The sequence below is a fragment of the Phaethon aethereus genome, assembly GCF_964289735.1.
Source record: "Phaethon aethereus genome assembly, chromosome: 7".
In the NCBI taxonomy this organism is placed as follows: Eukaryota; Metazoa; Chordata; class Aves; order Phaethontiformes; family Phaethontidae; genus Phaethon; species Phaethon aethereus.
The window spans coordinates 17,351,252-17,364,575 of NC_138583.1; the positions used below are offsets into that span (position 1 = coordinate 17,351,252).

At 36.0% G+C, this 13,324-nt stretch overlaps 1 protein-coding gene across 1 annotated transcript; it reads right to left on the reverse strand.

Moving 5' to 3' along the window:
- Nucleotides 1-6,548: 6,548 nt before the first annotated feature.
- On the reverse strand, nt 6,549-12,092 carry SAMD8 (sterile alpha motif domain containing 8; the record flags this gene model as incomplete). The annotated part of the gene is made up of 5 exons (XM_082002459.1): nt 6,549-6,853; nt 7,822-7,972; nt 8,787-8,904; nt 9,638-9,733; nt 11,512-12,092. The coding sequence occupies 5 exons, from the start codon at nt 12,090-12,092 to the stop codon at nt 6,549-6,551; spliced, it is 1,251 nt and encodes a 416-aa protein (XP_081858585.1).
- Nucleotides 12,093-13,324: the final 1,232 nt, after the last annotated feature.

Sequence of the window (13,324 nt, forward strand, 5' to 3'; positions counted from 1 at the left end):
GAGAACAGCAACAATTAGGAGTAACATGGAGAAGAGCAGTTACTGTGGAGGGGAAAGATTTTTTTATTCAAAGTTCACATCTCTAAGCGATATTGTAACATATTCCGGGAAGCAGGCAGCTATTTTCCCTGGAAGTTTTCCCAGTCTGTACTGACAATGCACAAAGCACATGCTTGTTTAAAGTTGCTTATAACACAATTTACTGCTTCCCAGAATATTAGACCAAAGGCCACAGTAAGTAGTCTGCAACTGGTACACGGAACCTTACTGCTTTTGCTTCTTCTCTCTTAGGAATTTTTTTTGGTTTTGAGAAAGATGTATTGCCACACCCATTTTCCTTTTTGAATCTGGTCTTTAACAACTGAATTAATAAAAAAAAAAAAACCACTGAGGAAGGGCTACATATTCAGGGTTCTCTCTTGAAATTATCAGGTTGATCAACATTTTAAAATTCAGAGGGAGGTAAACAAAAACACTTTCCAATGGTTCAGTATCTTAAGTTTACCTGGAGAATGTTTTAGCTGGATTAAGGTCACAAAATGTATTTCAAAATTGCCATTGGAATTTTGGGAAAAAAAAAAAAAAAAAAAAAAAGGCCATTGTATGGACTTACAACTCCAGGGCACGCAGCATACCTGGTATACTGTTTAAGTTTCTCCGTGGGAATGAGGGCACACCCTTTCACATACGAGATGACTGGAATCAGTGACCGGAAGCAGTAATAGGCCTAACACACAAACGCGTTAGGAGAATATGTAAAAGTTTCAGAAGTTAACTTTACTCTTTCGCAGTTTTCCAAGTTTTTATACTGACTGTTGATTTACTGTAACACGATTCACCACCATACCTAGAGACAAAGTTACTTCAGCTGAAGAGAGTCTTTAAAAGCCCTCGCCATACTTAACTGAGCTTTTACAAGATGGAATACATTTTCTGACTTTTTAGTAACAAAAATATTTAAGTGATTTGCCAAAACAACTTACAACTGGCAAAAACATCAGGCACACCGACACATGCATTATGCAGCATGCATTTCCACACGAGTAAAACAAGTCTAAAACCTAGTTACTCGGGTATACTTTTATGGTCACAACACTAATGGAGATAACGAGCCATCATTTTCACATATAACTTAAATCAAACATTTGTCATCTTTCAAATATTTTATTTTAGTACTTTTAAATATGTTTTAATACAACAAAGATATAAAACAATATATTAATTCAATCTTAGAATCAAAACAATATTTACTTATTTACAGTACTCACTTTAAACTTCACTGGCATACCTTCTAGCCACTAGGTAGTATATTTTCTCTGTCAGAACAAAACTGAATTGTTCAGTGTAAAAAGCCATGTTTCTATATCCTTATTATGTTAAGTACCATGTACAATGCAGTTTGTGGTTTCTCACATTTGACAAATTTCTTGTATTTGACAAAACTGAATTGAAAGAGCAAAACTAAGTTAGTCTTTCTAACTACACAGTCACTGGGCTAATAGGTCAGGTTATTGTGCTCCACATTTATCATCTTAAGTTCTTACACACCTATTACAAACTGACTTTAAAAATGTGCATGTCAATGAATTATGTACTTACTACTCACTGCAAATTTCTTAAGATACTAATGGTAAGTACGCAGGATACTGCTACATGGAAAGTTCAGTGTTCACAATACTATAGTGTTTGAGGGGTTGTGAGGGGCTTTTTTTGTATTTTACTTCATATAATGAAGACTACATCAGTACGTTCACTCCAAAGGACTTTCTCTCCCCAGAAATACTGTTTCAATTAGAATAGTGACAAATGTCAAAAATACATCAGAAATAGTAATCTGTATGAATCGTCAGCGGTCTATCAATTAACCCTTGATTGATAGAAGTCTACATGCACAAAACAATTCAGAGGGTAAGCTGGCTCACTGCTAGCTCTTCTGCCAGGTATACTTCCATCTTGCCAAGACTATGATGGTTTCTGTAGTTACAGGTCAGGTTGCTATAAAAGTATCCTAGATTATTCAAAAAACCCAGCAAAATCAGTATTGTCTGTAGATTACTGCAAATACTCCCCAACTCTTCAGTACAAGCTACATGGACCAGATGAAAAACTATCATAGTCATTATAGGTTACTTTTGTTGTATTCCATGTCCACAAAACCTACTTTTTTTTTTTCCTAAGACATCTGCTATTTCTTCAAATGCGTATTTAACTATTAAGACTCAGCTCCACAATAGTTTTGGTGCTTGAAAACCTAGTGAACTTTTGTGTGTCAAAAAACTAGCTAAATAGTAATATCAACAAGTGTAGCACTAAGGTACGCAAGTGCTGCTTAAAAATCCCAAGGAGATATTAACTGTTGCAAAAGACGTGCCTGAGTTCAACTCTTCCCTCTTTCCCTTCAATACTCTTTTTTGGCACTACATGAGACACAGCTGTACAGAAAAGGTTGTAGGAAACTGTGCTTTTATCTTCATTGAAGGGTCTCAATATTTCTAAATAACCTTATTTAACATTCTTGCATCAAAAAATGACTTGTTTTAAAATCATTCAACTGACTCTTGCTTCTTAAAGCAGCTAACTATCAAGGTTTTCTTTTGATGCTTTTTTCTTTTTCTTTTTTTTTTTTTAAGAATTATTCTCTCAGAACCCAGTTAAGTAGTAATTTCTTTTAAATCCTACTGGAATGTTTCCTTCTATAGTAGATCAGGGGTGCGTGTGTGCAGAAATCAGGGAAAACCAAAAAGAAAGTGACATTACCTGTTCCCATTGCTGTAGCACTATACCACACACAGCATGCACTTGGCCTTATCCAAGAAAATGCTTAAACTAAAATGGTAACCCTCACTGAAGTCAAGAGTATTTAATGGTTTGCTTAAAGTTAAGCATATGATTCACTTCATCACAAACAGTATACTTGCAGGATAGAATCCAATTCTTGCTAGTCTTGGACATTTAAATACTTCAGGCCTGTCTACATTTCTGTACCAACACTTTGTATAAGTGTTATCTCGTTTGCCACAGGACTTGAAGAGAATTAGCATATATGGAAGCTTCCTATATTATTCAAGAATGGTTGGAGGAACCTTGCTTAAAAGATTCTTCCATAAGCTTTTGTCAGTACAGTCAGAATTTGCTAAAACACACATCTATGAAAGTCTAATTTCTGTATGCAGGTGTAATGTCATAAAACCACTACTTTACAGGCTCTTCCAGAAAGGAAATACTAAAAGCAAGAAGTTTGGGAAAGTTACTATAACAAGCTGTGTCATAAGGTACAACAACAACAAGAAAAAACAAAACACAAAAGGAGTGAGGGAATGGTGTCTATTGCTTTCAGGTATGGGCATACATAACCCCACACTGATAATAATAAGGAAGAGCTCAAGACTACTGTCAAGTCTCAAATATTACTAGATTTGCTAAGCTACCAAAAAAATGTGACCCTCCTCTTCTTTTGTGTATCTAGAGTTTTTCAGTTAAGACTTTTCGACCCGACTAGTTTGTGCACTTTGTAGTACTCATGTTAGACACTTACTAACGTAGCACAATAATTCATTCATTACTCTGAATTCAGATTATGTGTGCGCTCCCACAGACCACAGAAGACGACTTTGCACAAAATAGGTGCAGCAAGTTAAAGGGCAGCAAAAAGACTGGTGCATGAACATAAGGGAGAAGGACAACCCTGAACATACTTAGCATTAAATCCAAGGCCCAATGATGCTCTGCCACCTTTACTTGAAAGTGCTTGTCAGCAGCAGAGAAGCAGCAAAATGCTTTTAAAACACCAACTCTTTAAAAAGGAGGTACAGAATTTTAAGCCTGTCAGCTACTTGCAATTTGTTTCCATCTAATAAACAATAAAGCTTACATGACCAACTTTACAGATTGACCTGTCTCTTTTGCATGTGAGATCAGATTTTTCTGTCTTCTATCAATTTCAAGCCTTCCTCTTGTGTGTTCATAGACAGACAAAATGAACTTCCAAAATAAAGGAGGACAATTATCCTGACATTGTTTTAACCCACTTCAATGCTCACAAAACCAACCTCTGTATATTACTTATCTTGGACTCTGATTTTTAGCATCAAGGGAAACAGCACAAAAGAACAAGTTTCCTTTAAAAAACACTGATAGGTAATGCTGATTTAAAACATGGATTTACTTAACAAAGTTTGAAAAATTAAATTAGAACAGAGAGAATTCTTATGTTTCAAAGTATATGAACTTAACAAAAAAAAAAAAAGTATTGAAATGATAGCTTTACTTCATGTAAACATTGTTACACTGGGTTGTACTTGAAAATTCTCCTGTGCATCTAAGTTGCAAAATCGTTTTTCAGTTTAGACACAGCTATGCCAGTTAGCACTGATACAGTTCTTTTCAGAATCAACAGCTTTACAGTTTAATTGCATACCTTTCCACATGTTATAACTCAGAATACAACCCTGCACATCCTGAGAACAGCTTTCCTAGGGTTTAAAAAATAGCATTCGTAACTGCGTATGCATTGCTAAGGCAAATATAAGTTAGCAAATAGACCTCTTTGATTATAAAGTTTCAAGAGGAATGTTTGAATTGACTTTCTGAAATCAGAAAGGTAAGAATGGCAAATGAGAAGTCTTTAAATCTTCCAGAATATTTTCTCCTTATTTTCTTAAGTGTAAGCATACTCCCCCAATTTGGATGGCAAGAGCCATTAGGCTATGGCTGATTGAACAATATAGTATTATACTTGCAATTTAGCTAAAAAATTGGAATGTTACAAATATAAGTCTGCAGAATAGTACAATGTATGTGTGCTCAATACAGTTGTCAGAGATACTCCAAGACGCACAATTCCTCTGTGGAACAGGAGATAAATTAAGTTACAAAAGTAATATACTACGAAGAGCAGAAGATAGTCAAGTTAGTACAACCCAGGTTTATAAAAGGAACACAATACAGTGAGGAATAGCCCACAGTAGGTTACTAGCCTCCAAATTACAAAACTGCCTTGCAAAATTCCAAAGGGATTCTTTTCCCTGCAAACATAAGTACATTGCAGTCATTAAGTCAGCTTGTACCAAGCTGGAAACGCTTTCTGTAACTTTCCAGGGCTGACTTACACTGCCTTTTGCATATACCACCTACTCTGAAATTGCAATAACCAAATTAAAAGGTCTATACAATTTTTATGATTTGCACCCTTTATCTATCAGTTTTCATTTGTCATAAATCTAATTTCAAGTCTCTACAGCCAACATTAGTATTGTCCCCTTACAAACTACTGCAGAAGAGATCACCAACTGTTTGGCCCTTGCTTATGCATTATGGACTTGGAGTGTTGGTTTGGGGTTTTTGGGGGTGTTTTGTTATGTTTTTTTTAATCAACTAAAACTCAACTGCTTATGGTACTTTTATCTTTCAGTGTAGTAAATGAGCAACTTAAATTAAGAACTAGTCTCTTTTCATACTTGTTAGAAAAACATATACTGTGTGTGTTTATATATATAAACAAATATACTGTGTATCTATGTCCAGAGATATTCACCATATTGTTGACACCAGAGTGCTAGAACATACATCAATATGAGCACTATTTCCAATACTCACTATTATTACTTTTCCTGAAAGAGTTACTACATGCATTTTCCCCATCCATTTATAGGACAGTAAGATATATGAAGATAACTGTTCCGTTCTTCCAATGTTAAAGAGCTGCTCCTAAAAAGCATGCACAGGTTTGGGTATAAAGCAGTTAAAACCACACAAAAGTTATTTTGTGGCTTTAAACTCACTACAGCTAAATTAACTTTTCTTTCAGTGGATGTAGCATTTACTTTAACTCATTTACTTAAACATGAAAGGGAAAACTTCCAAGTGCTAGAACAACCATATAGACAACTGATAAGACTAGACTAATTAAGTTCTCATTAAAAAAAACACAAAACACATCATCACTGCATAACCACAAGGCAGACTTTCATTTTTGGCAACCTGTATGCAGACCATTTATACTGTCGATTATACTTTAAGACTCATTATTCAACAGTTAAGAGGCCCTTTCAGCAAGGAACTATACCACTTTCCTCATTATGACACAGTAGTCCTCAATATTTAAGTGTACGCAGAGTTTGGTTTGAAAATTACGTTTATGACTGTTTTAAAAGAAAGTCTTCATAAAGTTCTAATTTTTCAGTCAGTATATGTAAAGGCTGGCATGTCAGGTAGCGGAGATTATCTGGACCTGTAAAGGCTGTATCATATTCAGTACGAGCACCTATTTGAGGTTAAAGTTACTTAAACATTCACATCGAACTTTACTAAGGGTAACAGTATTCTGGTTCATATTCATGGTTCACTGATAGCCTTTACCGGCTCCTGCGCTGTTTTCTGTTTTAGCAACAAGAAAACAAAAAGCATTCCTGCCAAGTATGGGAATCCCATTTTATGGCTAAGAATCTAAGAAACAAGACAAGGAAGAGGAGATCACACCCCCCCCTAGCTAGCCTTGCAGGATCTTAGTCATAACACTTCATAAACATCTGAATTGACCCACACACTCTTCAGCCAATCAATCTTTTCAGTATAGTAGGTTTTGAAAAGGGCCAGCAATACTCATTGGGAACAGTACCATTAACATTGCATTCAAAAAAAGAAAACATCGGAAACCAGATCCTTGCTCTCCTACTCTGCTGATATGCTCTAGTATTAGCCAAAGTATGGTAATACAAAAAGAGTCTTGTAGTGATGTAAAAGGCAATGAAGACATCTATAGAATAATGCTCATGTGCAGCCAAAATGAAGAAGATTCCAAAGAGATTCAGGACCCAGGACAAGGTGTGCAAGAAGTTCCAGCTCCTTGGCGTATCTAGGAGAAAACAGAAAGCAACTGAGCTTGCATGTCTCAAAAATCTGGGTCACTATGAAATCCAGGCCTAGACACTGGAAGTTTTTATACAGATTTTTCATCCAAAAGTGTGATGAAGTTACTGTCTTCATCTGCAAATATTGTTTACATCTAGAGGTTCAATAAATCCAATGAAAACAACCACACAAGTTACAAGTGCCTACCACTTCATGAGTTCATTTATAAATACAGCTATTATGCATTTCTGGATTAACAGAGCGTCCTAAAATGGTTTAGGACCATGCAAAGCAGAATTCTTTGTTCAACCAACTTCTTTTAACGAAAATCATGACTTTCCATGTAATATGGGGAAAAATGTCATAAAGCATACATTACGCTTATTGCAGTTGTTCCATCACAGGTGAACTCAAACTAATTATCTTAGCTCACTACATAATGTATCAAATCACACTCTGTATTTAGAGAAGAGCAGTACTGTTTCATATATTCCCACTCATCACGAGGTTTGGTATTTTGGTTTTATGGATAATACTAAATGTAGAGCCACCTAGCCAGGTATTTAGCCTGCTAAGTGTCAGTGGCAGATACCTAGGGAAGCGTGTAGGAATAGACAATCATAAATATCTTCCCTAGTATTCTTCCAGTAGCAAGCTAGAAAGCCTTTCTAATTTTCTTGGCTCACGTGTTCTTTGAAGTGTGCCCTATTCATCCTTCCATTAATCTAGGTGGTATTGCTCCTTTCCTGTCTGCAAGTGAACTGTCACAAATCTGAGAAAGAGCACAGCAATCTGAATTTATATTTATTTGCATAAATGTTACACTCTGAACTTTTTTGAGGAGGTGAAGCAGCAGATATTCTTAGTACTTAGGGACATTCAAGTATTTACACTCTTGCACCCTTGGTTGACAGCAAGCAGTACATATTCTTAACACTTAAGGACATTTAAGTATTGACACTCTGTACTTACATTCTGTGACAAAGAAGTTGAGCATGGTCAGGACGACAGTGTGGCCACTGAACATATAATCTCCACACGTATGTACTCCAGTCAGAGTCATTCCAAAGCCACTCCATATTGCAAATGCCCGCTGAAGTTTTGCCCAAACATTGCCATACAACTGAAAAAAGTGTGATGTTAATCTTTAGTAAGTTCCAGACCCACTTCCCGAACACTACGGCCCTAAAGTCAGCTGTACAGCACTATGCATGTTTAATACCATTTATCATGTTGGGTCTTTTATTAAAGCGTAGGTTAGCACATCTTTGAGTTTCATTGTGGCAGTGAGTCACATTAGTAACTACAATTACTAATTGTATTCATCACACCTCTGATGAATACTGGAATTTAGAGCACGTATTTTCTTGCAAGTGATTTACATACAGAGTCTGCCACCTTTTTTTGAATGTATTCAACCTTCCAATGTGTCATTGTCAAGCTTCCAATATATTCAGCTCAAATGTCTTCTAACTAAAAGTTAGGATAAAACCATAAAATCCCATGCTCTGTGGAATATCCCTTATTAGAAGGGGTGAAATAATAATAGGGTGGGGGTTTTTTTCAAAACCATGCATCCAACAAGACAAAGAAGCGATTACTCTACGTTCAGTCTTTCTTTGTGAAGTCAGTATCTTAAGCACACACTTCTCTGATGTATTCTCTCTGGTTTACATTGTGAAATATTCTCAACACCCTTCCCCAAGTAACTATCTTCTCTCCAAAGAGACAAGTGCTTCCAAGACCCCTAAGAATAATTGCCATTATGCAGGCAAGCAATGAAGGGGTGTGGAGGAGAATAGGAGAGGAACAACACTGTTGTTACAAACACACATCTAACATTATCGTCACAACAAGCTTAATCATATCTTAAATAAATTTTAAAAAATTTTAAAAGGAAACAGGAAAAATAATTTAAAAGCATTTTAAGTTTTTACCTTTCCAGTACACTGCAAGTGCTGGCCTGGCACAGAGAGTGAGGTAACAAACATTGTAATGCAACGTAGTAAGAATACCGTCCCCATGAGGCTGCACAGCCTTCGCAGAAGTATAGATCTGGGAAAAGTACATAGGAACTGATTGCAAGAATCCTCATATATTGTATTTTTAAATAAGGAAATTTACGATAAAAACATTTCCCTAGACCCCAACTGAATCCATTAAGTCCCTTCATCATTGCTGCCAAGTTTCAGAGTAATTTTTTTTTTTTTTAGTAATACTGTAAAAGTATGGTTCCTCATGACACGGTGAGACACTGTAGCAAGCTTACAAAAAGTCACCAAAAGGTAGGGCTCCACTCCTCTGCAGCTACACTTGTACAGTTTTAGCACTCATACCTTCCGTTGGCAAACTGATAAAAATAAACAAGTCAGTAAAAATTGAACTTAAAATATGCATGCACAGAAAAGGGTTCTACCCTTCAGCGACAAGCTGCTAGGCTGGCTCAGTCATCCTGTAGAATTTCATTCTCCTAGGATTTTCTTATATATAATATATATATAAAGATGTATAAAATTGTTACAGTATGAGAGTATATACTGACAACTCTCTGAAATATGTTCTGAAGGAAATTACATATAAATCTGGTACAAACAGTAAATTCAGATTACTCTTTTGTAAGATTCACAAGTCACCCTTCTTGATTAAATACTCCCTAATCCATTTAAACAGGGACATATTAGAAGCTTACAAGATTCTCATTGAATGGAAACTCTTAAACAATCATCATAAATTCTTGTTACAGTCCTTCCTCTGAAACAAAGTACCAGTTGAATTTTATATACTGTACCTGTGTTTGTGAAGCAGAAGAACCAATAGCCAAATGTAGCAAAGAATTACGCCACATACTTCAGTCATAGCAAAAGCCCATGGTATCCTAGGGACGCTAAAAAAAAAGCATGAAGCAAGAAAGTTAACTTACAATACAAAGATTTAATTTTTCTTTCTAGTCTCAGTATTGAGAATAAAGGCATATAAAGTTGTAACTATAAAACTAACTTTCATTAATCTGACAACATTTAAACTACAACCAAAAATTATTTTGTTAGACTGAATTAAATAGAATTTTAATTAATTTTTAATTACGTTGTCTCCTTTCTAATAATGTATTGTCAGCAGACGTTTACACAGAATTCACTAAGTCAAAGAAAATCTCTAGTATGGTCTCTTAATTTATACATGTGATTTACTAACAGGATGTGCTCCTCTACCATTGTTTCCCAACAACCCTTTTCATTCCGACACAAACTTGCATCATGTCAATTATGCTGCTTATGCTTATGAGAATGCCATGTCAACACAATTAACAAAATGCTGCAAAGCCTAAAATCCTAAAATCCTAAAATCCTCACAAAACACATCATGAAGCAGAACCGCACAGAAAAGCATCAGTCAAAATGTTAGATTTCAGTGATAAGCACTACATGCAAACCTTTCAGCCTTGATTGTCAAAATATTTAAGACTTTCTTGCACACATATGACACCAGTAACAATTTCCACTCTGCAATTTCACCAAAATACAGATCAATAGATTTCAAGAGAGTCTGCTCCTCATAGTTTTGTGTTCCCCCAGATACAAAGGGATAGCAAAGCGCTGCTCAAATGCTAGCTTTGTAGTAAACCCCTCACATTGTTTTGTGAGCTGCTGCTTTCTGACGTCCCCCATCCTCCTGCCCACTGAATACCCTGATAGCGCCCTGGGAACAAAATCCAGTAATGTCATAGCTCCCCTTCTCTCTCCTCTTCTACTCTGCTGGATGTGGTCCATCCTTGCTGAGTTGCATCTAAATTTATGGGGGATTCTGCACACTTACTCAAAAGATTAGACTCCTACAGACTTCATGAAAACCATTAATGAAAATTAAAATTACTGGCAGGAATCAGGAGACCACAAAGACTGAAGTTTTAAACAGTTTATCTCGTCTTTTAAACTCTCTAAGCAACAAATTCTCTATGGTACAAGTGCACTTCCTCAAAGGGAGCATTTATCCCCTGTTAAAACAGTAGTCAATGACTAGAATTTCACCTTTGCTATTGTGTCTTTCTTCTGCCTGAAGTGGAATATTTTCTTTAAAAAATGAGCAAGTACTGCGCAAGTCACAACAGTGTTTTAGTACACTGATACTCTACGGTTAAAAAAAGATGCTGGTCTATTCAGCCTATTTCAGAATTTCCCTAAACCATCTTCAATAAGTTGACAGTGGGGAGACAACAAAAATACAGTACCAATGCTATTCCCTTTCAATTTCTTTGCTCACTGGCAGAGCAAGATTTTCCTTCATCAAAAGATTTTCTATATCAGGACATGTTAAGCTTCATAGCAGCAGCTGGATTTCAGAAAAAGCAAGTGGCTGCTCATCTATGCACGCTGATCATCTCCCTTTCTACTAGAATGAGAGGGTGGATGAATTAATTCCTGTGTTGTCATTAGCTAAAGATGTAGAATTAAATATAAACTGGGTAGAACAGCTCAATTTATTTTCCCCTGAGAAGACTAAATCTCTGCATCTAACTGATGCACATTTCAATCTTAGCAGAAGGGCTTACTAATTACTATTTTGCAGAGGCATCTTCAAGAGCATATGAAACTTTGAGAATGAAGAAAAGACAGGCTATACTTTAACCATCAAGTTACTATTTAATTTTAAAAGACAATTTCTTACCTATCTAGAAATATGTCTGGTAGAGGTGGATATGTTTGCATGTCAGGTACTCGCTCATGTACTATAACCATAACAAATGATGTAAAGCCAAACACTATGAAGACATACACACAACTTAAAACCGTCTTCCAATACTCTGGGTCCAGTCTCCGTGTAGAGTGTTTGTTTTTGCCATTTGCATATTGATACTGATCCCCATTCAAGTCAGTAACTGGTCCATCATAGTCCCGAGGTACTTCACCATTACAAAACCAATCTGTACCCTGTAGCGAACCAACGCTTGGGCACACTGTGCCAACAAGACTATCGCTGTTGTAACTCAGCTCTTCTAGGACATCAATATGTTGCTTCTGTAGTTTGCGTATGGACAACATTAGCCTTTTGATATCCCCCAGGACTTTGATTTCCAAAGGAGGGGATCGTAAATCATACTCAGTAAGTGTCAGCAGTGTAATTCCATCTAGCCTGTGTCTATTGCACAAAACATCCACATATTCACAGAAGCCTTCTTCCTTCAGCCACTTGGCCACGTTCTTGGTAGTCCAACGTCGAATGCAAAGCTGGTTATTGCCTGCCATCATCCTTCTCTATCCACCAGTAAAATTGACCTGTTACATATGGGAGAGAGAGACAAGACCTGAATGTTTAATGAAGGTCACTGAAATGCCAGTGTATTTTGTGCAATTTTAGATGCTTAATTAGCCAAAGGCTTTTTATATAAAAGCCCGCTAAAAACCAGACCTAATAAAATACGTAACTTACTAGGTAAGTAATATAAAAATACTTTTAAAACATTTTTTATTCAAGCAAAACTAAACTATCTCACTTGTTTCCCAAATAGAAATTTAAAGCTACCAAGCAGCAGAATATTACCTAGATGTACCCAGTCTACTTTTATTCTTTTGTTAAAAAAACAATAAATCCGAGCTTATTAATTACACTAGGCAATGAAAAACAAAGATTACTTTGTTTAAATCACAGCTTAATCATTAGTCTTTTCCACTGTTTGCAGATCATAAACTTAGCAATAAAGTATAGCCAGCAATGATGTAAAACTGAATTAAAGCTAAAATAATACATTTCAGGCCCAATACATTCCATTGTTTTAAAATACATACTGAAGCTTTGGTATCATGACATTTCCCCCCCACACACTCCTCCCATGTAAACCTACGACTAGGTATCTACAATAATATTGACTGGAGGCATCTTAGTTATATGTAGATGGAGCAGCCATCATACTTCTATCTTTGTTTGATCTCAGTAATTAAGATAGATGCCTATTACATTGCAAATCCTTTAAAAGATTCAGCTTTCAAAATAGCATTACTAGGAATTAAGCATTAACTTTTATTCCAAAGCATCTTCAAAAGTCTTGTGGTAATAGATAACATCATAACACACCAAAACCAGAAAAGATGTATTCTTTTCATACAGATTTCTCAATAATTGTTTTCTTGACTGTAGAATATTGCTTGAAGGAAGGCAAGACAACTCAGCAACATTTCCATCACATGGAGGTGGCAAGTCACCAGAGCAACTTAAAACAACAACCAGAAAAAAAATTAACCACAGAATGTTACATGGAATACGTGAAAAAAAACTTTGAAAGACTACCAGCGATGTAAAAGTAATAAAAAGCTTATGCAATATTTAAGACCCATAGCAGTAAAGAATGGATTATGTGCATAATTTGTATTTGGTGGCTTATGTACAGCTACCACCTAAGAAACAGCTACAATTTCACAGCTCTCTTGTACCCGAAGAAACAGAATGCTTCAATCCCACCAACCAAATCTTAGAAAACAGAAGA